The sequence below is a fragment of the Eucalyptus grandis genome, chromosome 2 (genome assembly GCF_016545825.1).
Source record: "Eucalyptus grandis isolate ANBG69807.140 chromosome 2, ASM1654582v1, whole genome shotgun sequence".
NCBI classification, from domain to species: Eukaryota; Viridiplantae; Streptophyta; class Magnoliopsida; order Myrtales; family Myrtaceae; genus Eucalyptus; species Eucalyptus grandis.
In genome coordinates this window covers 53,259,236-53,283,464 of record NC_052613.1, presented here as the reverse complement: position 1 = coordinate 53,283,464, position 24,229 = coordinate 53,259,236, and the positions used below count along the sequence as shown (strand labels likewise).

General features: G+C 42.1%; 4 protein-coding genes, 1 long non-coding RNA gene and 1 other non-coding gene across 7 annotated transcripts; 4 read left to right on the top strand and 2 right to left on the bottom strand.

The window, feature by feature from the left end:
- The first annotated feature begins 3,754 nt into the window (after nt 1–3,754).
- Nucleotides 3,755–5,620, top strand: LOC104433675 (F-box protein At1g67340). The gene is made up of 3 exons (XM_010046507.3): nt 3,755–4,104; nt 4,204–4,366; nt 4,530–5,620. Exons 1-3 carry the CDS (start codon nt 3,857–3,859, stop codon nt 5,295–5,297), a joined length of 1,179 nt encoding a protein of 392 aa, XP_010044809.1. The 5' UTR covers nt 3,755–3,856; the 3' UTR covers nt 5,298–5,620.
- Nucleotides 5,621–9,025: 3,405 nt separating this feature from the next.
- On the top strand, nt 9,026–10,864 carry LOC104433671 (hypothetical protein). Of its 2 annotated transcripts, none has more exons than XM_010046504.3 (3): nt 9,026–9,151; nt 9,523–9,816; nt 10,569–10,864. In XM_010046504.3, the coding sequence occupies exon 2, from the start codon at nt 9,534–9,536 to the stop codon at nt 9,807–9,809; it is 276 nt and encodes a 91-aa protein (XP_010044806.1). In that variant the 5' UTR covers nt 9,026–9,151; nt 9,523–9,533; the 3' UTR covers nt 9,810–9,816; nt 10,569–10,864. The 2 variants fall into 2 exon arrangements, with proteins under 2 accessions (XP_010044806.1, XP_010044805.1); XM_010046503.3 differs by having other exon boundaries at nt 9,072–9,151; nt 9,504–9,816.
- Nucleotides 10,865–11,698: 834 nt separating this feature from the next.
- Nucleotides 11,699–17,813, bottom strand: LOC104433672 (meiosis-specific protein ASY1). The gene is made up of 21 exons (XM_039304780.1): nt 17,690–17,813; nt 17,540–17,596; nt 16,780–16,876; nt 16,631–16,699; nt 16,423–16,515; nt 16,099–16,216; nt 15,935–16,004; nt 15,796–15,837; nt 15,346–15,474; nt 15,144–15,257; nt 15,001–15,043; nt 14,854–14,892; nt 14,518–14,642; nt 14,380–14,392; nt 14,214–14,290; nt 13,943–14,044; nt 13,079–13,229; nt 12,759–12,986; nt 12,508–12,653; nt 12,212–12,349; nt 11,699–12,086 (listed from the first exon to the last, which is right to left on the bottom strand). The coding sequence occupies exons 1-21, from the start codon at nt 17,690–17,692 to the stop codon at nt 12,033–12,035; spliced, it is 1,908 nt and encodes a 635-aa protein (XP_039160714.1). The 5' UTR covers nt 17,693–17,813; the 3' UTR covers nt 11,699–12,032.
- A 1,200-nt stretch (nt 17,814–19,013) lies between these two features.
- On the top strand, nt 19,014–21,284 carry LOC108956315. The gene is made up of 3 exons (XR_005547635.1): nt 19,014–19,133; nt 19,205–19,292; nt 20,177–21,284. It is a non-coding gene; the product is annotated as an uncharacterized LOC108956315 (long non-coding RNA).
- A 748-nt stretch (nt 21,285–22,032) lies between these two features.
- Nucleotides 22,033–22,962, top strand: LOC104433669 (nuclear transcription factor Y subunit C-8). Its single transcript, XM_010046501.3, has one exon. It carries the CDS (start codon nt 22,166–22,168, stop codon nt 22,571–22,573), a length of 408 nt encoding a protein of 135 aa, XP_010044803.2. The 5' UTR covers nt 22,033–22,165; the 3' UTR covers nt 22,574–22,962.
- A 404-nt stretch (nt 22,963–23,366) lies between these two features.
- On the bottom strand, nt 23,367–24,229 carry LOC104433670. The gene is made up of 2 exons (XR_005548020.1): nt 24,137–24,229; nt 23,367–23,953 (listed from the first exon to the last, which is right to left on the bottom strand). It is a non-coding gene; the product is annotated as an uncharacterized LOC104433670 (transcript).

The window sequence follows — 24,229 nt, the reverse complement described above, 5'->3', positions numbered from 1 at the left end:
CGTCATTGCCAACTCCTAATCCATGGGCTTCCAATTCGAAACAAATGATTGAATTCGGTACATGTATGCACGCCATGATAAAAATATAATTGAAATTTTCAAGTGTTTATTTGGCTTAGCTTTGTCATAATTGTTTGATTTAGGCAACGACAAATGTTGAATTTATCGTAATTCCGCATTATTCTTGCTTCAATTCCAAGCCACACAAAAGAGACAATAGGAAAGGCTTCCATTTATTAAGAATTTCTCCTTCTTCCCTTTTCTGGAAATTATTGACTTACTGTTATTATACAAGGCATGTGAAGTTTGTCCAATGGATCATTAACTTGCCAACACGAACCAATAAAATAAGAGACCATGACCATTAAATAATTCTTTTTAACTGAAGATAGTCGTTGCCATGATTGCATCAAGATGGAGAAGTTGGATACTAACTCCTCCAAGAAGAATCATTTTGCCCCCAAATGATTCATGCACGCCCATTCATGACTTCTTCTAATCTCGCGACATTTAAGTTTGAAAAATAAAATAAAAGTTGGTACTTTTATGAAATGACCAAAGCCAAAATTATAGTAAATGAGAAAAACCAAATTAACTAAAAAGATCGCATTGAAAAGAAATAATTCATCAAAATTAGAAGAGAAATGAGCAAACAACAAGAGAGCATGCTTATTTTACGAAAAATGAATAATTTTGAATCATACTTTCTTAAAAGTAATTGTCTATATCACTAACGAAAATAAATGGATTAAAGATATTTTTAAAGAGAATATTTAAATATAAATTATCATCAATAATGAAAATATTTTTCATCAAATAATTATTTAAAGAAAATACTTTTAATAAAATATTTTTCACATTATCTATTTTTCTCGAAACATACGGGTCCCGAATTAAAATTTCGAAAATATAAAAGAGAGAAAATAGGAGAAATCCAACAAAGGCTATCGGATGATTGAGGAGGGGCCAACGTGTCGGCATGAAAGGCACGGTCCCCGGAATGGGCCCGAGCGGATAATGAGCGGTAAACCAAGGAAGCAGCCCATGGATAAACAGACAGATACGGCGTCGTCCTCGTCTTTGCTTCTCCCGCAAGAACAACAAGGGCAGAGCTGGCTGGCGCGGGGACGCGTGGGGCCCGCCGGAGGATATGACATGTGTGGTCGAACATCGGTTCTCGAGGTCCACGTCATCCGAACTTATCCCCCCTCCCTCTCCCAAGCTGAATCTGCAAAGCACGCTTTTTCCCTTATTTATTTTAGGAAAATCTTACGTTTCTTTAAATGACGACTGCCGTCGTGTCACGCATCGTGAATATGATCAGATCAAATCAAAATTGTCCATGAATATAATGTATATTTAAATAATGAAATCTTCAATGTATTAATTGTCCATGACACGATCGGTGTTGATGTTTGAAAATTATAATTTTCTCAACATTTTTGTCGAGTGTTGTTTAGCAAATATGTGAGGACGCTCTTTTGCAGAACAATTTAGTTAAATAAAGTAGATGGAATTTTGCTTGACAATTTTCATTCGTGATGATCACAATTAACTCTTTTAATTAGTGAAGGTGTTCCTCTAGCTATCCATCAATAGAGAAAATCGATTGAGATATCTGGATATAAACCCTTTTGCTAAAGGGGGTATTTTTTTTTTTTTTTTTGCAGAGCATATAAAAACTCATTAAGGATATTTTGTGAAGAATATTCAATATTCACATATCAATTGTGCATATCGCCACTGCAATTAGTGTTTTGGGAATTACGATATGTTTCCTTTAGCTACTAATCAAATGCCCTTAACATACTTTTTAACCAAATTCTTGACAAAAAAGATAATTTTTTTGATTAAATGTTAACTAATATGATAAAAATTTCAAAGAGTACAGGGATTCATCCCCGAGCCACTTATTTGTATACATTTCGGATTGACTAGCTTATGGCATGAATATTAATAAAGTCAACACGAACACAATTAACTCCGCATCATTCGAATGCCACGTCGAAAATTGGAAACACGAAACATGCATATGTCGCAAAGAGAAGTTCTTTAAGACATGACCAATTAAGGAAAGCAAAAGGTCACATGAGAAGAGTCTAAATCTCTTTGAAGACTATATATCCTTGTATCCAATAGAATATTTTAGAGTAAACATTTAGGAATAACACATCTGCATCGTGGAATGCTCTATCCACCAATCACATGGCGACAATTGAGACTTTTCATATAGAGATCCATTTCTTCCGGGTATTGCCTAATAACTTTGAATTTATATCCAATGTATTCTTTTCCATAAAACGTAATTATTAATGTATTGCTTTCCTAAGTCGATAACATTTCTCATTGATTTTTCATATTGACCGTTGAATGAATAATGACTATCATTTTTCTCCATCGTGTAAAATAAACAGATCCAAAAGATTTGATGTGCTGTTCTCCATTAGTTTGTTAAATATACACACATTGATTCTATTCACATAATGTTACCTCATTTAGTATCAATATCCGGTGAAAAGTATCTCCCACTAACTTAACTACTCATAATTTATATTGATCCCTTATCATGTCGGTTATCAGTCATCCGTCGATTTAAGTGATAAAATATTCATATCTCCCACCTACCTCATTAATACAAAAACGTCATGTGACTTCATTGAATATTGATGGACTTATAATTCACATTTTCCTATGTGAGCTCTTATATGGATCGAAAATTGGATGGGCAATGCGTAATCTTTAGATGTAGCTCACATGATTGAATTGATCCACACATCAACAATCCGTTCAAGGGAGTGCGACTTATTCCTAACATCAGTGGTGGATTTATATAGAACCCTAATTAGCGAAGAACTCATATGGTACACCCGCTCCATATATGACCAAGTTGAACTATATATTCATTTAACTTGTTCGCAACTATCAATTAATTCAAAAGCACTAGGAGGATAGCAATAGTGCGTGAGAGAGAGATAAGAAAAGCTTGAAAAAGGAGGATATCGTTGGGTTATTTGAATGGTATTATGAAGGCGAGATGCTCCCATGTTTTGAAAAGATGAAAATCTATACATACATATGATTTATGGGTTTTCTTCTAAAAATATAAATTCTATTACATATGCAAAAGTCAAATACTTCACACTTCTTCCACGATATGCCTTTTTTTCAACTCATTTACACGTAATAATTATTTCCATGATTGTCTTTCTATTTTTATTTATAATATAGAGACGCGAATTTGATCATATAGATATTCATTAAACACACCACGCTTGGAGGTTAATATCTTATTTGACGGGTCAATTAAGTGTTGAGAAACCAAAACTTCCGCGCTTAACTAGATCAAACTTGTTTGACAAACTTAGCAAAAATCGTTTTCTCAATTTGTTTAATTCGAGCGAGGTAACCTAATTCGTTCTTTCCAACGACACGGACGGGAGAGTTAGCTCTAACGACGACGAGCGGGAAAAACGAAAAGAAGGGAAATCCGGGTCAATCCCCGTTTGACCCGAGCGAGCGGAGGAGGGCAAGTTCCGTAATATCGAGGAACCATTTATTAGCCCAAAAAAAAATATAATATATGGAGGAACCATTTATCTTGGGTTTGACGGGGGGCAATCTCGTAAATTCAGGACGACTCCGATCTTTCAAAAGGAAAAAAAGAAAAAGAAAAGGAAAAACAGCAAATTGGTTTTGTTTGGGTTGGTTGGTACTTACTCGCCTCTTCCGCTTAATATATAAAGTCCCCTCTCTCCTCTTTTCACTCCCTCGTCCGCTTCTTTGCCCAGCGAAAGTAACGCAAACTCGGAAACGGAATAGCATAGAGCGACAGGGGAAGAGAGAGAGAGAGAGAGGCATGAGAACGAGAAGAGGAGCTTGGTATTCCCCGGCCGATGCATGCTCAGAGGACGCCGAGGCGGCGGCGATTAAGAGGCCGCGGGACGTCGCCGGAGACCAGGCGGGGTGCGGCCGGAAGAGGCAGAGGTGGTCCAGCGGTGGCTGCGACTCCTTCGACGCGTTGCCCGACGACCTCCTGATTTGTATCCTCTCCAGGGTCAGCGCGTCCGCTTCGTCCCCTTCGGATCTCATCAGCGCCTCGCTAACGTAAGCCGAAGCCCAGTCTGGTTTCTTTTCTTTTATTGAAAAACGCCGTTCGCTCGCCGGAAAAAGTAACGTCATTTTTTTAATCGTGATCGGGAGCAGGTGTAGGAGATTCAATTCCTTGGCCACCCATTCGCTTGTTCTGTCGAAAGCTTCGTCCAAGTGCCTCGCCGTCGGGGCAAAGAACTGGGGCGACTCGGCTCACCGCTTTTTGAAGCGATGCGCTGATGCCGGAAACATGGAGGCCTGTTACATTCTCGGCATGGTAAGCAATATCTCGAATCCTCTCAAAACCCAAAATAAGGAAAAAAGATAAAGATGGTTTAATTCGGGATATTATATATATCCTTTTTATCGAAAGAAAATTCGGGGTTGAGCATTCCGAGGATATTGGTAATCTAAGCTTTCTTGTTTCTCTTTTCAAACAGATTCGATTCTACTGTTTGCGGAACCGAGGGAGCGGAGCTTCTCTCATGGCAAAAGCCGCGATTAACTGCCACGCGCCGGCGCTATACTCCCTCGCCGTAATCCAGTTCAACGGCAGCGGCGGCTCCAAGAACGACAAGGACCTCCGAGCCGGCGTCGCCCTCTGCGCGCGCGCCGCCTTCTTGGGCCACGTCGACGCCCTCCGCGAGCTCGGCCACTGCCTCCAGGACGGCTACGGCGTCCGCCAGAACGTCGCCGAGGGGCGCCGGTTCCTCGTCCAGGCGAACGCGCGCGAGCTGGCCGCGGTGCTCTCCTCGGCCTCCGGGGCCCTCCCCACGCGCTCCTCCTTGCTCGCGTGGAACCACCCGCGCCACGACGCCGACGCGCCCCGCGCCGCGGCGGGCTGCCCGTTGCTCAGCGACTTCGGGTGCAACGTGCCGGCTCCGGAGGTGCACGCGGCGAACCGGTTCCTGTCGGAGTGGTTCGCGGCCCGCGGCGTCGGCGGCGGCAGCGGGGGATCCGCCGGAGACGGCGGGCTGAGGCTCTGCTCGCACGCCGGGTGCGGGAGGGCGGAGACGAGGAGGCACGAGTTCCGGCGGTGCTCGGTGTGCGGGGTCGTGAACTACTGCTCGCGCGCGTGCCAGGCGCTGGACTGGAAGCTCCGCCACAAGTCCGAGTGCGCCCCGCAGGAGCGGTGGATCAACGACGGCGACGGAGAAAATGACGGAGTTGGTGCGGGTAACGATGATGTCATCATGGCCGTGAGTTGACGGGCGATCGTGAACGGCGGTTTGCTGCTGCTCTTTTCTTTTGTTTTTTTTTCTTCTTTTTTTGGTGTCTTCCTTCGTTTTTCTTCCCCTTGAACTTCTCCCTTTTTCGGGAATCCGGGGTTAGACTTTAGCCTCTCTTTTTTTCTTTTGGGTAACGGAAAAATGAGAAAATGAGGGCAATTTTGGTGGGAAAAAGGAGAGTGGAAGTGGCATGATTTTTTTTTTTTACGGCGGTTGCGAGGAACGAGCAACTTTCTTCGGTCTTTCTTGTATAGCATATACTTCGTTGGCATCCAAGGGTAATCCGGTTCTTCTTTTTCTCACCCATTTTTTATTTTTATTTTTATATTATAGGGAAATTTCTGGGCCAAAGTCAGAAATTAATGAAAATATTTCAAAACTAATCGCTCGATACTTTTTGGTTATGTTTTAATTAATCGAACGTGCGAAGAGATGCTGGAGCAAAAGGGGTTAAAAAAATTCGAGTCGTGGGATGGTGGTGGGTCTGCACTACTGCAGACTCTGCAGCCGAGTTCTGCATCTGGCGCCGTGGGCCTCTGCAAACTGGCCCTCTCTCCGCCATCCGTTTTCCCCATTTTTTTATATATTTTCCTTTTGACTTAATCCGTCGATTGTGCACTTTTCTACGTTATAATGTGGTGGGAGCAGAGTAGGTTAAGGAGTAGCGAGATGGGCGTGAACGACATGAGTGGCCAAAACCAAAACCAAAACCGAAACCGAAACCAAAACCCACCCATTCTCTCTCTCTCTCTCTCATTGATTGCTGAGAATTGAGTCGTCGCGTGTCCCTCTGGGCGAGATTAAAAAAGGGGTCTAGAAAGAGGGAGAGAGAGAGAGAGAGAGGGGCTGTTTCTTTCTTGTGCAAAGGTGAAAAGTAAAAGATGGCAGTATCTTCTGTTCCTCGCAGTGAAGAGGCGGGGATAGCTAATGTGTCTGGATTTTGGGAAAAAGGGGGAAGGGGGCGTTGGGCAGAATATGAGAATCCTAGGCGGAATACAATAATGGGCATATGGGCATCATGTTCCCCCCGAGCTTCCTCCTGCTTTATGGCTTCGCCTTCCCTTTTCGGGTGCGCCTTTTAGGCGTGGTCCGAGGCCGTGTAGGAGAGGGGATTCTTTCATTGCTTCGTATTTGGCCTATTAGACAAGTCTAGGAATCCAGGATTTGCCTGTATCCTGTGTGGCCCTTCATTCAAAGAAATTAGTTCATTTCTTTGGCGAAATTTGCTTTGGCCAGTTGATTGATTGATGCGCGATTTTGGAAGGTTTCAATAGTGGAAGAAATGGATTGATTGCGCTATTCTTTTGTCTAGATGATGGAAGAAGCTATATCGGTTGTGGATGAGTAGGAGGAGAGGTAGATAGTGGGGAGCGAGATTGGCAATCTGGCATTGGCATGTGTGGCAAGTGGGAGGAAAGTATCTTTCGAGCAAAATGGTCAAAAGACAAACGACATGTTCGGAGTGGGAAAGAGGGGCATCTCCTATGCGTGGCCATCGGCACTGCACATATTGCTCTTTATCACCGTTTGTTTTGCTTTTTCCCACCCCTTTTCTTCCCCCCTTTCCTCCCTTTTCTATCCGGTAGGCACATTTCGTTTCTTTTGTCTTTTGCCGGGAGCTTTTGCTTTCGATACTCGTAGGATCGCAAACCGACAAGCAGGAGCCCGCTGAGTGGAAGTGACTGGAGATGAGCCGGCCCGGGTCGTGCTCGAAGCCCGTTGCCACGAGTTTTGATCTCAACTAAGCGATCCAAAAGCCAAGGCAAAATACCAGAACAGCATCTTTTCCCCTCAAATTATAAGAATCTTTCGGGAAAACTTACATGATGTCATCCATCATGGTTGATTACATCGTATAGGTTCTAACGATTATGGATCGAGGGTGCAAAATGGATCCTCCCATCATCCTTATGCTTCCTGCATGTTATAGGGGTAATGTAAATTACCCATCTTCCTAATCGCACCGAATTTCACGTTTTTCCTTTTCAGTCGTTCGACGTTTTTTTTTTAATCCAAATTAAACTGCACGCCATCCGCGGCCCCGAGTTTTACTTTCCAGTCAAAACTCGAAGATTGCAATCAATTGTCAGTACAGTCCAAAAGGAAGGGTACAAAATTTGCAGGACGGTGGTACAGGCTTGCATAGGACCCCGGTACGACAAAGGAGGTTTCCTCTCCTTACAGTACCCCTCAAGAAGAAACCAAAACCCCGTTGTCCAACCGCGGACGACACCTTCGACTGATTCCCGATTCATTCGTCGTTTTTTTTTCTCTTTTTTTAAAGGCATTGGACGTCCCGAGACGAAACTAGAGGCCCCGAAAAGAATTGAAAAGTGAAGGGTCACGTTATCAAGACTTGGCACCGAATCGATCGAGAGGGGAATCCACGGGTCCGATTGATTATTTTCTTCTGCTTGGGAGGGTCGATGGGACATGACATATCCACCCACCAAGCGCTCCTAACTCCTCGTTCAAACACACAAAAATTGCGGCCGGCTCCTTTTATTAAAAGGGCTTAAAGACTTGTCGTTCGAGTTTCTTAGGTCTAATCTACATGTCCAAGGATCGCAAGAACTACTCTTATTCTAAACGTCAAACACATACTTTGAAATTTGGAATATCGGGACCTATCCATCCAACTTGGACTTCCAATCAATCTTCAGCTTGAAAAAACAAAAAAAACCATTACAAGACGCAATCGAGAGACTAGAAGGGCAAGATTTTCTTGGGAATCTCGATTTCGACAAGGGGGAAAAGATGGTTAATAATGTTGGTTTGGTGGAACTGGAGACGGGGAGCGGTGCAGTGTTCGAGAAAGGGGGCCAGCAGGTTTGACAAGAGTATGGGATTGCTTCGGTTTTGGTACGTTCGTCGATAAGAACCGTAAACCATATTGGTGGCTGCATTTATTGGAAGCCGTTCGTTGCCCCCTCCCCACCTAAAGCAAAGAAATATCTTCGGTTCTTTTCCCTCTTATATTAAATACCCAGAGGTGTTAATGTGTCGGAAGAAACTTCTTCTCTATCACCGTTTTGAGTACAAGTTTGGAGTCATTAGATGTGACATTCGACTGCATTGTTCGATTCAAAGTATCTCTAGTCTGCACTGAAAGAACTCCCACTTTGGCCCCACGCGCTTGAAAATCATTTTCGTGTCAGCATTTTCTGTGAGTGGTGTTATTATTGAGCTTCAGATTTTACTTCCGATATGAACTTAGCCGATTGCGGACCTCGAAAGAATGTCGCATGTCCAAATAAAAGAAACTTTGTTATTTCCAATATGTCGTCTCTCGGGTTATGCATAATCGGTGGAATTGAAAGTTTTCAATGTAAGTATGATTAACTAGTGCCGCACGATCTTTAACAAGACCGTTTTCATTATTTTTGGTGTTCATGTATTCGGGTCAATGGATGGTAAAATCTAGGGATGAGTCAAGCGACTTCTCTGCTCCTCGACCAGTGAACTGATGGGTTCAGGCCGCGTAGAAACTTAATCGGGCCGAGGCCCAAGTGGAAAGCCCAAGTCTTTCCTCCTACTTTGGGCTCAGGCCCAAGTAGAAAGTCACCATCTCGTGTTCTCCTCATTAAGAGGAGCAGCCTTCAATTTTTGGTGTTCACTTATGGTGGGATCTAGAGGTGAACCGAGCGAGTCCTCTGCTTCTCGACCGGCGAACTAATGGGCTCAGGCTGGGCAGAAACTTATTTGGGCTCAGGCCCAAGTAGAAAGCCCCCATCTCGTGTTCTCCTCATAAAGAGGAACAGCCTTGAATTTGCTGGGAAGGGCGAAAATTACATTGGCTGTCGTCGTCTGACTGAGCTTCAATCCTCGAGCTGGTAAGCTCTCTTCCGCCGAATTCTTCTATCGAATGTCTGGAATTCTTTCGTTCGATCGATTTCGATCCTGATTTGCGCCGCTCCTGCGAAACGCTTAGGCTAGGGTTCTTCGTTTTTGTTACCAAATGGAATTTACTTCGACGAATTTGATTACATTTCGGCAATGTAATTGCGAATTCGCTCGGGGCGTCGCCCGATGTTGGACGTCGATACTCGTTCGATTAAGGTGTCGATCGGTCACTCGCTCTTGTCCAGCGGGTCAATCCAGTGCTTTGGTTGTTGGGTTTTCATGGGGACTTCTCTGATTGAACTCAGTTGCGCTTGAAGATGGGGTTTTACTTGATTTGTAAAGTTTGAATTCCTGTGATCAGAGAAAGGGAGAATGAAGTTCATCATGGAGTTCGCGGAGAACTTGATTCTGAGGTTGATGGAGGACCCGAAGGAGAGAGACAAGAAGTTCAGGGAGCACGTGTACGCGATGAAGGACAGGTGCGGCAAGACCAAGGAGATGTGGAGCTACCCGCTTCGTCCTTACGGGTTCTGGACGTTCGAGCGGCACAATGTGCAGCTCGGTTGGGATGCCCAGATCAGCCAGGTGCCGGGGCGTAGGGATCCGTACGACGATCTCCTCCAGCAGAACTACGAGCCACCCAAGTGAATTGCAGGTTCGCTTTTCAGAAAACTGTTAAATTTTGATGGTGCATTTTCGTCGCTTTTTGAAGGTCCTGGAATGGGCTTTTAAGTTAAATGCAGCTCGTTGCTTTGTGCTATTTGGAGTATGTTTTTTTTAGTCTGCACTGGTTGTTGTTGTGGTAGCCAGCCCTTTCTGCGCGGGAAATTTTCATGTGCGCTGTAGTTTCAAGATGGCGTTTTGTCTAGAGATCCATCTAGGGTGCGTTGGCTCTAATCATGAAATGAAACTTTATGTCTATTGAAGTTCTGACACATTATGTTGTGCATGACACATTCTATTTCAGAAGTAATGCTGACCCCCACCGCACGCATGCCGGATTTTTAGTGCAATTTTTTATGACTACATGTGAAGTTCAGTGTAAAGTTTCTTTGTTTGGCCCCCGAACTAAACATGTGGAATATTGTCTGCCCTCTCTCTCTGAATCTAAAATTTCTGCTTTAACCACTTATAAAATGAAAAGAAGTAACTAATGATAAAAGAACAGTAGTTTTTATGGCAGTATAGTATTCTTTATGTTCCTTCTTGATTGTTAAGGTTCCACTTTTACCAGATTCCACACAAATTCTATGAGCTTATGACTAGTCAAGAAAAGTTCGCATTTTGAAGCCATACTTCTTGCATTAGTATATCAGATAGAAGCCAAAAGACAAGTATTGGGTGGTGATAGTTGCCTTTTGACATTCTTTTCGATTGAATGTTGCTGACATAGTTGTGCTGGTGCAGGTGACTGGGGAGTTGTCAGCTGAATGGTTCAGACTCTCCCTATTGAGAAGAGTATGAAGCATGCTCGCACTTTACTTGTTTGGCTTTTTGTGATATACATGTAGACGGTTGTACTTATCAGAGGTTTTGGATGGTTTCAAATAAGTGTCACCAAGATTGGACCTCGTGGACCATACCTCTGGCTCTTCTTTTGGATGTTCGTACATTTTGGAGTGATCATCTCACTGTTATTCCTTTTCAAGGATGAACTTAATGTTTGTTGCCTTCTTTCAATCAAGTACCTCAGCTTTCATATTTGTGCACTGGCATTTGGTACATTGATTCATGCTTGTTCATCAACAGTTATCTGAATTGCTTCCTTGCACGAGAATTCGAACATGTTGAAAGTAACATTGGGGATGCTTTTTGCTTGTCCTTGTTATGAACTACCCCGTTTTTGGCCAGTATGAAGTACATTTTTAGCAGCACTTCTATCTTTTTTCTCCCCTAAGGCTTTTAGTGTGTTTATGCATCTATGTAAATGCATGTAGCCACTCTCTGTTTCTGACATTGGCCAGTGTCATCTCTTAGCTATGCCCGGTTGGCCATCCATACATTAGGTTTGTGGTGTACCGAAAAATACATCATTGTGAATGTTTGCTGTTTTTGTTCTGGACCTCTGGTTGTCATGTAGTTAAAAAAACGTGCATAGACTTACTTAATGACTACGCACATGTGGGCGTGCTTTCATGTAGACATTTTAATTGCTGTTGGCCGTGTCACCAGTCGGCATGCACTCTAATAAAGCTTAGAAATAGACAAATCCTCTCTTCTGGAGAGTATTATCAGTAAAGCACTTCAGAGAATTCTCCCTGTTCGGTCTATAGTTGATAATGCTCTTGGTGATGCAAATCTTTGTTGAGAGTTTGCATTTTCCTTACTATTGAAATTTCGTTAGCTGAGCACCCTCATTTTACGAGGGGCATTGAAATCCTTAATAGCTACTAAATCTTCAATATGTTCCTGGATCTTTTGCTGTTGTTCTTTATTTTGACAGTTTTTGAATCAAGAAGCATTGATCCTGCAATTTGTTGAGGCTAGTATTTAAAGCATCAGCTTTTAGGATAACTAAAGCAGTAAAGGAGTAAACATGCTAGGCCTAGGCAGAGAACTGCTATATACTGAAAATATCTTGCACATGCCAGTTTGCTGTAGAAGATTAATAATTTGTCAATTTCATATCTATCAAAGACTTAAACTTCTTGCACATGCCAGGTTGCCTTAGAAGAATAATGTTGCCAATTCCATCATCAAATATTTCACCTTCTTCAATATATGCTGATGGGCCGAATGCAGGTTCTTTTTTTGTTGTTTTTTTTTGGACAATAAAAGTCCAGAAATATACGAAATCTTATGGGTAAGAGCAAATGAGATATTGAATCGAGTGGAGAGTTCCCTGGCAATAGCATCACGATGACAAGGTCCTCAGAGGGCTTGTGACTTCTGGCGCTTTGAGTACTGAAGGATCGGGTCCTTAACCTGCAGAAGGCCGAAATTAAAAATGAATTGCCCTTATAAGTATACGATGTAATGATCATGTTTACGCCTTGGAAGCAGCAAGAGAACTGCATCATTTGAATATAAATGGGGTCATGAATTCGTACTGTGCTCGTTTTTCTTGATTGCTTATCCTGAGTGGATCCATTGTATGCAACAGTCTCCATGTCGTCAGCATTTGTTGTCGGTCCATTTGTTCTGCTGTTTTGGTTTCCTGGAATAAAGCTCTCCCGAGAGGCCACCGACTGGTGCACAGAGAGAGAGAGAGAGAGAGAGAGAGAGAGAGAGAGAGAGAGAGTCATATATGTTAGTATTATCATCGTTATTGACCTTACTGTTACGTGTGCAAACATGTAATAGTTAAATGTGAGAAACAGAAATGAAAAGATTGATCACCATTCACCTTGGCCCTGCTCGTGGGAGTGTTCTCGTTCCCCTTCATCCCAGAAATAGTCTGGTCACTCTGGTCTGATCTGACCTTCATGCGCGTGAGATCTGATCCAATGGAGTGTAGGATGCCGCAGGTGGACATGTCCGGGTGGCTGTTCCCTGATAAATCAAAACCTCGCCATGGAAAACCCAAAAAAAAGAAAAAGAAAAAAAGGAAAGTATCATTGAAGGCCAAATTACTCTTCCGTGAGGATATTGTATTACCCTTAGTCATGAGTTCTTGAGGGTGGAGGCTGCTGAACTGCTTATGAGTATCCACAGCCTGTTGAAGTCGAAAGAGCTTAAGTACTGAACAATAACATTCAAGCATGTGAAAGATGAAAGTCAGGCACAGCAAAACTAAAGACAGTCTTGCCATTGCGTCATTCTCCAAGGCTTTCTTGGCTTCACTTAGCTTCTTCTCGGTCAGATCAGAATGGATAACACGCTTACCTATGTCATTGGAGAATCGTGGGTTGATAAGATCAAGAACTTCATCAAGAAAAATAAGATTAAGCACAAAAAATTAGCATAATGCAGCAGACCCAGCCTGCGACTGCCTTTGGCTTCAACCAGGCCCTCACGGACCATCCTATCAATGAGTTTCCGGATGGTGGCCTGGTTAGCTTCTCCACTGAGCTTATCCTGAAGCTTCGTAACCGTGACATACTTCATTGGGAGAGAGTGACACAAAGCCTACGATTATGACATTCAAGTCGACACATAAATCATCTGCTCAGTGATCTCTCAAATACTTCTGTATCAAGAAGCCCAGAAAAACAAAAATCATTGGGCATTTGACAATCAAACAGTGTGCACACATGACTGAAGCGAAGTTATAGCATCGAATTTTTTCTCTTGAAAACCCGCTTTAGGTATAAGTTTGGAAGGATGGTATACATTTTGAAGGAATGGAAATATTTCAGGTACCCCAAATTTTGAAGCTCATTTTCTATTTGATCATTTGAGTGAAAGAAAATTCACTACCTGGTTTGCTGGAGGAAAACAAAATGAATATGTAGATACTCAGGCAAGGGTAACTAGTATAATCTTCATAATCATTTTACGTATCTACACACTGAAAGGATGTTTTAAAATATGAGCAGTAATGTCATAATCTTGTTCTGTCTAGTGTAACTTCCCCAGTGCATGAAAACAAATCCATCTTTTGGTTGGAGATTCATCTATCTAGTCATTCTTCGAATGAAGCATAGATGGGACGAGATCAAGCAGACTCGTATGGAAGTACAGAAGATGAACCAAATCAGAAAGATGAAAAGGTATGCAAGCCAAATAGAGCACAAAACATTAGACTGAAAAAAAAAAAAAAAAAAATAGAGCACAAAACAGCGCTCATATTTTTCAACTGCTTTGCTCAAAGAAAAAAAGCAAAGGATAAGCACAAGAACCTTCATGTACGTGTGCTCATCAACCAAGGGAGCTCTGTCACCTGCTGGAACTACCTGACCATCCCCTTCCAGCTTCACCTCAGGAAAATCAAAGTCAGATGCCTGAAAAGTTTAACGACCGAGAAAAGGTTATTAGCCAAAAATGACAGAAGCAAAAAGGATGAAATATTTCAAAGAAATTGATGACCTACAATACAAATAGTTGACGATGGGTAAAAGAAGCAAAGGTAATTGAAGGAAATTTAGCGAACTAAGGCATTCGTCTCACAACCTTATGCTTGTTTACAGTGTAGGTGTCCTTGGCAGTTTTTGATATAACACCTTCCTTATCCAGTTTGTCCACAATCTCTGAATATATTCAAGATGGATAAATCCATAAATCAGAAAAAGCATATGGATCTCTCTTAAACTTTTATGGGGATGAAAACCTCCATTACCTTCGATCAGGACCTGCATTATTAATAATAAACACAAATGTTATCCAGGCATAGATGTAACTTGAAAAATTTAGGACTCTTGTTGATAAATCTCTTCTGCAGCTGTAGAAAAACATCAAGAACAGAAAAAGTCCTTACCAATGAGATGTCTGGGAAATTTGAAAGGATGTCTGTTAGTCTGACAGTGCCCAGGTGATGAGAATAAATCCAGTCCTTGACCCGGGCCAATTGCTGTTCATCTTCCACAGGATCCTGAGTGTCATCTGCACAGTATATTATGCAACATTAATTAACTATCTGTAGTCTCTTACCATAACTTCCTATAGCTGAAAAAGTTAGATCCCGCTATGCAGTCAAAACTTCACCGTTTTGTTTCAAATGACTCTGTTAATAATAGTCTGTTTTTACTGAGAAAGGAAAAGCACTCTCGTGAACCAGGGAAATTAAGCGTTATTTGCTTCTTAAAAATGGTACCTTCATCGACAATGCCATTATCATCAACTTGCTGTTTCTCTGTAAAGTCCAACTAATTGTCACTTTCAAAGAGACAGATGGTCGAAATATAGAAGGGTAGTATATAAGGGGCTTCCAATAACATGAGGGTGAAGTTTGTGCAAGTACCAATAGGCACAACAATGTAATGGTCATCGGCTGAATGGTTAACCTGAAAAAACATAAAATAAATATGAGCATTCTCCAGCGCTAGAATACTTCAAAAGCTTAAAATGCAGAAAAACAGAGGTTTTGGTAAAGTGTGACCTAACCTCACTGTCAGATTCAGAATAATCATCCCTTTGCATAGAATCCCCTCCCAAGCTCACTTCATCATCTTGACTGTCATGATTCTCATCCCCACAAGGATCAAGCACGCTCTTTACCTGCAACATCATAGTTACTAGACTGCTCATCAAGCATACAGTGAGAATAATCATGAGCATTCAGGTTCAGGTAGTCTTAATATCTTACCTTAAGAGCCAGTATGAGATGCTTACTATTCACATGACCGACCTCCATTTTCAGAGGATTCTTCATCCATTGATTATGGGCTTCTTCTTCGCTGCAGCATCTAAAGAACGGAGGCTCGTAATCTGCAGGCTGCAAAATGATATCATGCAATCATAGTTTTCTTATTCCCAATATTTGTCTCACTAATCACAACCTCAAAACACCAGAATGAAGTTTCAAGTCATCCATGCATACATTACATGCAAAGACTATAGACTGAAAAGGGCAAAAGCTGCTCATTAAACACTGCAGTATCAGTGTGAGCACACAGCCTCTAACAGACACCTTATTTGCGTTCCACCTTTTATTACTGTTGAACTCAAAGATAAGTTTTAAGCAAGATAGAAGCACTAAGCATTCTTGGCTACTAAAAGAGGAACTCAAAATTTGAAAGCAGCAAAAGAGGCATACCGTTACATCATCATAGTAGAGGAGCTTCATCAATATGGTACGCTGAAATACAACATTTTACATTTCTGTCATTTGTAGTTCTAAAACGAGACGAGCAAAACAAGAGCATGAATTCTTAGCCTCCAGAGTCATGGTTTACCTCTTCAGGCATCCTGTCCAAAGTTCTCATTAGCTGAACAAGAGTGCGGACCATCTTACAAGCAGAACTCCTAAAAATTGAAGAGTTCCATCGCAAATTAAGCCTTCTATTTTGTTAACTGCCATGGAGTTTCACAAATGTTATATGACTTCTGAACAAGTTACCTCATCTGATTGGGAGTAATCTCTGCCCCTGACTTGAAAGTACTTCTCTTTTTGTTCCCCGTGCGACTGATATTCATAGAGACCTCTTGGCCATCTGGACTGGAATAACTGAATGAAACTGCAAGACAAAACACCCTAGAGCCTCAAACAAAAACTCTGAATTTGTCCTAAAAAATCAATGCAAAATATGACTCATTTCCACATAAAACAGTACACTCTGGTTCTACACTTTGAAGTGTATTGTCCAAGGCATCAAAGTGGAGTAAATGAGATCAACCAAATTTAATATCTCGGAAACAAACAATGCATCATTTGGAAGATTACATGCATATTGCTCTATCATAGGCCCTTCAACTGATTCACAGACGCAAAAGAGAAGCGTCTTCAGATACTTCTTTTGGAGTGCATCGTATACACCTGTGGTAGAATCATCAAATGACATAATAAGAGTTACAAAAGAAAACGAACAGAGGTCTAGACTTCTGGTCAGAACCTCTTAAACTAATTGAGGAAGGAACAAGTATCAGCATACCTTTTTCCATCCAATCAATCATTCTGCGGGACTCAGCATCCATTGGCATTAGCTTCTTAATCTTCATCTCTGTAAAACAGGCCGACTATTGAAAAGACACACAAGCAGGAATCCCTAACTAGGATAAAACCAGACCAAAACAAACTCACCTAAGGCCGGAACAGACTTATCGCTGAAATACTTCTCAGGAAAGAGGCCTCTGATGTAGCTGATATTAAAGATAGCAATGCGGAGCAGGTTCCTCGTCTATTTCATGAAAAAAAAAAAGAAAAAAAAGCAGCGGTCTGAAATTAGCTGGATGCTCTGTAATATCCTTTTTCTCCTTGCGAAGCTATAAGATATATGAAGCTATAACAATCACAAAAGCGAGGATTGAAATGCAAACAACTATTCAGAGAAACTAATGCATAAACCGTAAAATAAGTACTGATAGTAAGAATATCGTCATCTGGATTCCAAACTGGTATAGAAAAAAACAGAGACAGAGTTACATATTAACCGTACAATCTTGAGGAAAGTGAGAATTTCGTCATTTCGGATTCTTTCACGATTTTCCTGTAGTTCAACTAAACAAGTGCACCAGCTCATTACAAAGAATAGCCTGATTAGCAGATGATAATTTTCTAAAGCACACACTCAAACTGCTATCTCTATAACATTCAACTAAACCGCATTGGCATCCACGTAGTTCATAGCCGCATGATCCGAAATCAAAATGAAAATCTAAAGCCAGGAACTAGAGAAAGCAGAGAGTATCTCGCGACCATCAGTTGTAGTGCACAGAAGGTTAGAACGCGGTTGAAACCGCAAAGGAGCTAGTCGAAAACTAAAGCATCTCTCCATCGCAACCATCGGTAATAATGCACGACAGCTCCAATCGAGATTCAAGTCAGAAAGATAGCTAGTTACCAGCAGAAGCGAGTCCTGCTCGGTGATCTCGGCCTCCTTCAGCTTCTGCGCGACAACCTGCACGATCGAGCAGGAAAACGTGAGGATCGAGCTCGCGTCGCGTGAAGAAACGACTGAAATCGCTGATTAGATTCCGAGTTTTGAACTCACCATGGCCCTTAAGCTTCGAGAAAGAAATGAAGAAATCGAGCGATATAGAGAGAGAGAGAGAGAGAGAGAGAGAGAGAGAGAGGACGCGGGGAGGCGATGGTTTTTGAAAGATCTCGGAGCAGAAAAGAACTGATTGGCGGGAGAGGAAAGCGTTTGGACAGGAATTTTATACGCGTTGGAGGTGAGGCTTAACCGTGGTCAGCTCAGGTTGACCGCGCTTAATTGAGTAAAAGTGAAATGGGAAGTGCATGAGTCGTCCATGCAACAACGGCTGGAAAAAAAATTCAAACGGAAGCGATCGTACTTGTAATTCGTTGGGTGTGTTGCCTAATTACGAATTTACCCCGTAACCGTCCCAGGATCAATTTGTTTTGGAAGAAGCTTCTAGAGATTGGTTTATCTCTCCTTGCGGGTTCTTTCTTCTTTCAATTGAAGTTAGATTTGATTCCTTTACTGATAGGTGATTAGGTTGAATCAAATTTTATTAGGAGAGTTTTGTTGTAACTTTTGGGCTTCATCCCTTTTAATATTAAAAAAAGAAGAAGAAGAAGTTAGAACATCACATCATTTATTCGTTCTGTTAAAGCGATGTGCATGAGTGGAAACGTTTGAGTTTGATGGCTTGAATATTCATTTCAGAGATGCTAGATTTTTAGCAATAGTCTTTGGCTTTAGCAAGTGTAGGTTACGGAATGTAGCGGCCGTACCACGAATGATGCATAACTTATTTAGTGAAATTGATGATGACACTTCAAATTACAAGCGTAGTTTACCATTTATAATAGGGGCTAACATTGGATTCTTAATATTCATTAAAGGTACCTCATCAAGGTTAGAGAGCTTCTTTCTACAATGGTCTCCTACACTTGTCCATTTGCATTGTGGGGATAATGGGCCGTTATGATATATTCCTTATTTTTACATGTTGATACCCATAAATTCCACAATTTTCAATTAGATCAATCTTTTAATCATATCAAGCCCTAGCTCTACCCTTTAATTGCTTTAGATCGTGAGGATTCTAAGGTCCGAATAGGCCTGGGATGAAGTTTTTAACGATTCACTTGGGTTGGGACGACATTTTAAATTACAAACGTGGTTTACCACTCACACGTTAGATAATTGTCCTTATATTATTTCGCAAATCAGAACGAATGAGATGGGCCTGCTTGTCGGCCCAATTGATTTTCCTCGAATTGGGCCTTTTTGACTGTCCCCAACGAATCGGCCGATTGATCATCGGTGCCGGCACAAACTCCCGCTTTCCTGCAAAAAAATAAGCTGCATGCACATCGAGTCGTCTCCACCGACCTAAGGCCGCCATTAATCGTCGATCACCACCACCGGAGAGCTTATATAGTCCTCTGTCAGAGCTTTGATACAGGAGGATCGCTGGTGACACTCAGCTTAGCTTCCGCAGCACGCCGAAGTTCTTGTTCCGAATGTGAGTTTCTCAATCGGAAGCTTCGACCTGTCATTGCTGATGCTCTTTTTGACGTTTCTGGTGCGCAACAGGGGAGGTTCCGTCGATCGTGCACCGACGCCGCAACCAGAGGATGGCGGCGATCATCGGCCCGCGCTTTGGGAAACCATCAACACCAAGGTCTCTCTCTCTCTCTCTCTCCCCGCTGGTTTCAATTTTAGCGAAGTCTTTGAGTATTTCGTTTTTCGTTGTTCCCGGTTCGATCGAGATGAGGATTTTGTTATCATGGTGGGTAGTGTGATGTGCAGTTGATTGAGAGTGGGGAGAAGGAGCGACTGGAGGAGCTCTTGAGGGAGGGGCTCGTTGAATGTGGTTGGATAGATGGGATGAGAGGTCTTTGCAGGTAGCATCGGCATCCGGAGTACATCCTCCCTGATTGATCGCTATTGATTGATTATGTATGTTTGAGGCGAGGACTGGTGCTCTAGTTCTTTTAGGGGTTTGAATTAGACAACAGATTTGCTAGGAAAGATCTGAATAATATCCGCCAAGTACATTTTGGTCTTGAAAATTCCAGAATCCCATCTAGTTCCTCACAAGTCATACGGCCTGGTCATAACTACTGTCACCTGGAATTGCACAATCTACTACCTTTTGTTGGGAGCATCTGTTTTTGCTGATACGATGGCACAATTCGAGTTATGCCATCTAGTGGATCAATCATCTTCTTGTCATCTGTTCATTGAAAATAGAGTTTTTTTTTCTTCTACCTAGACGTGTGCTATATCTTCCATTTGTACAAGTTGATTTTTTTTTTGTTTGCAAGTGTTCACGGGATTGATGAATTATGTTTTTGTCCCTTCTTGTCTCTGAAAACACTGGAATTACTTTTAATAGCGTTGAATACTGTAGGGATTGACAGCACTGTACATGGATGTTATGGAGCTTTCATAGTACTTACTCTATGAGTTGCGGTTGTCTCTTAAAATCACGTGCAATCCTACTGGCGTTAGACTTTTGGAGCTTTCCAAATTACAAATGTAGTCTTTTTTACATTCTTGCAGGGAGTTCACTAGGAAACGCAGAAGGACTAATGTAAATGTGGATGATCTTATACATGACATTACTCCAAAGGGCAGGGGTGACTCTTTTTTTTTTTTTTTTTCCCTTGTTCAGTTTTATTACTGTTGGTTTTCCTACGGTGCTTCATTATTTCCCTTGTTTACTGTTAGTTTTTCTGAGTGCTATGTTTCAGAAGAGTGACTTGTGTTCTTCGTTTGCAATTTCTTTTGTAATTTGACGCAAGTTCACTGGGGGCTTATAGAATTCTGTCTGAGATTGTGGTGTATCATTAGAAAAGTTGTTGGTTCTTTCATCTGGAAAACTGAAAACTCTTTCTAGTTTTATCCCTGAAAATTTGGTTAGAGGAAAAAATCTGGAAAAGATTTCTGTTGAGAAGAAGCAAGTGCTACATCTCAACACACTTCCAAGATAAAGAAAATTGCTGAATCGTTAGTGGCGCATTGTTTGGTTTGTGTGAAGTGCATAAAGTTTGTTCTCAACTTCATCGAGCCACGACGTAATAGTTTCCATCATGATTTGGTTCTGTGCATCTTATTTCTTGTCGCTGAGTACATCCAGTTGATGTCATTGTGTTGCACTTAAGAGCATTGAGACTTAAGTATATGTTCGTATTCATCTGTCATGCGAGTTTGAAAGCTGTGCATTCTTGTGTCTTTATGCAGCTTCTGTTCCATATTTGGTCAAGGCTGAGCTGTTGCAGCACATCAGATCTTTTGTTGAATCAACTTCTCGCCGATTCATCAGTCAGTCCTGTAGATTGCTTCTGTGCCTTCAAGCAGCTTCTATTCCTGATTCAGTGAAGGCTGAGCCATTGCCATCTTCAGATGCTTTCTCACCTTAACTTCTCTCTGGTTTCAGCACTTGGTAGTTTGTACTCAATGATGTAAATATGCATGCACATTGTTACCGCATGCAGTAGTTCTCTTTCTTAGCATTGCACCAAGTCTGACTCACCGAGCAAACCATTCTATGGTGGAGAGTTGGGAGCACAACAATGTACTGCGCAGATCCGACGCAGCAATTTGTTGCTGCACTTGGATTAGGACATGTAAATTGAATAGGCACATCATCAGCAGAATTGAGGCTCAATATCTGGTTTTGCCCCTGTAGTGTGTGCTGGACTGTCAGTTGTTCTGGTGCAACTATGCGTTCATACCTGTGGAATCTCTCTTTGAATCTGGGCACAAACTGTAAGCGTGCTTGTTAAGGTGCTAATGTTGGGCTGTCATGTCTGCGAGAGCAAGTTCAGGATGAATAGGATATCATTCATATTGCCTAAGACCTCACATCGTAAGCAGTCTCTGTCAAAGAAAAGGGTTGATTCTCTTAGCAAAAGTCTCTACAAGTCAAAAAGTTCGTAGAACTAAGCAGCAACCAAAGGAAGGTAAACTGTACACGACGAGATGGCAATGAACATCGATTTGGTTGAGAAAGGAAAGAAAGTATAGGGTAAAAACAACTAAAAGAGTTGAAAACTCTAGAGGATACAACATGCTAAAGATAAGACAATATCAATTCAGTTTGAAAAAAGAAAAGAAAAAAACAAATCAGTCTCGTGAGTGTTTGGCCACGCCATCTACCTAATTGAACAACGGCATGCAAGAAATATTACAAATCTTAATTTCAGAGCGAATAACATCGATTGATATCAGATTGAAAATCCCCATCTTCATTTGGAAATGCAAAGTTTTTCTGTTCGATTTTTATTTTGATATAGAATTTGTTCCAAATAAAGCAATTATGTTTAAGAAGTTCAAACTGCATTGCGGGGCCCAAAAGGAAAGAAGCCCAGCCGAGGAGAGGGGATCTTGTATTTGCCCGCACTGCACACGGCTCTCGTCAGCGTCAACGTGAAACCGGGAACGAGGGAAACCGGAAACCCAATCGAGCATTTCCCGCCACTTCTAACCCCTCTCTCTTTTTCTCTCTCCATCTCTCTCTCTCTCACCTTCCACATTTCGAGCTCGACAATGGCCGAAGAAGACGACGCGGCTTCAACGATCCGGCCCGATTTGCCGACCGGCCGCGTCAAGAGGATCATGAAGCTCGACAGGGACATCAACAAGGTGAACTCGGAGGCGCTGCTCCTGGTCACCTGCTCCACGCAGCTCTTCCTGGAGTTCCTCGCCGAGAGATCCGCGCAGGTCGCCGCCGAGAAGAAGCGCAAGACCGTGAAGCTGGACCAGATGAGGATCGCCGTCAAGCGGCACCGGCCGACCAGCGATTTCCTGCTCGACTCGCTCCCTGCGCTGGCCCAGTCTGTCGATGGCCAGTCGGCCGAGAAGGTCCGGTCTCGGCCTGGCGCCGAGAAGCCGGCTCCGGCCGGCACGCGGCGGATCGATGATTTCTTCGGCAAGCCTGTGAGTGAAGTCTCTTGATCAGGCTAACTCGTTCTTAGAGCACTGCGCCGGTTTGATGGTTCTGGATGTAACCGTGACTAAATTGGGGGAAATAGTTTTTGTTGATTGTTCTTGCTCCTCCTGCAGGAAGATTAATTTTCCCTAGTTCAGATTGTCATTAATCCAACGAGTAAGTTACATGTGTATATTGGATATTCTGTTTCGATTAATTGCTCGAAAGTGACCATGGCCCTGAAATTTTGGGGCTTTCTAGGGTTGACTTTTGGCCATGCCGACGGTTCCCTTATTTGAGGTGACTGTTTTCGTTTTTGCTGAATCTCTTGATCGGTGATGTGGGACTTCAAAAGACGGAGTGGCGCTTATTGTTGAGATCGATTTATAATTCAGTTTTAAAGAGTTGCTTTTCCTGTTCCGCATGTGAATACAAGTAGTGGAGAACTCATACGAATCACAGACGCCCATGCCTAAATCTGTTTCTGGATTGTTGCTGTGACTTTTGGGAGTTTCGTCGAGTCCAACCCTCCTCAATCATCTTGAATAGGTTCAAAATGGTTAAAGATCGATGCTTCTCATTTCTGAAGCTATCTTCCATTGCCTCTTTGTTGGGTGCTTGTTGAAATAGGCATCATTGGGTCAGAGATGCTGCGTGCAATTCTTTTGGCCACCGGTCTCTCAGTGACGTATATTGTTTATGCCTTTCAGTTTCTTAGGCACTTTTGGAGGTGAAGGTGGACTAGAGTTGAGTGCACCTTGAACATCGCATCTGTCGTTCTTATAGAATTAAATCGTGTAATTTTTGTGCATGTTATAATGGGAAAAAAGAGAAGGATGACATTTGTTGAAACTTTGGGTAAAGCCATACAAGGAGTGCATGCAATTAAATACATAAATATCTCAAATAGAAAAACTATGGACAAAAAAAGAAAAATTCAAGCAAACACAAAAACTGAATTTATCTTTTGCACTTCCGACTGAATTCATTCACACGTGGAAATTCAACCTGTTCTAAACTTATTTTATCTGAACTCAACTAGAAAATCCTCGACTGAAGATTCAAGGGGATATAGGACCTGAACAAGTAGATACTACTGAAGCTGTTTCATCTCTAAAATGTGAAGAAAGGTGAGGCCCTGATAACCTCTTTTGACCAGGTCTTTTTTTCCGTTCTTTTATGAAGGATATTCCTTGAATGGATGAACTGATACTGTTTGGTTCTAGTTGTTGGATACTTGGTGAGAACCTTCTGTTCACTGGGCTAAACTGGCCAAAACTCCCATTAAAGCTTTTGTTTGAAATGCGTCTACTGCTAGTGCCTGGCCTGGCTCCAGTTGAATTCTCTTGCTCAACTATCACCTGGGTCTGTAGACGCTGGACCTTTTTCTTTTCCAGCAAGAGAAACTGTACTTATATGGAGTCAGTAATAGTTTGAAGGTTACTGTTGAATAAAGAATCGTGATATATCAGTGGATCTAAGGAGGCTTCTGAAAGTATTTAAAAGTTTAACTCTCCATGACTTGAAAGTGTAAAAGCTATGAATTTGTAGAAAACTAGTGCATCATGGCAGAGTAAATTGACACGAACCTTTTGCTTATGCTTCTCGACTTCCTTTTCTTGCCTTAATGCATTATACTCTTCCAACATTGCCAGAAGGGGTACCTACACAATCAGGAGTTT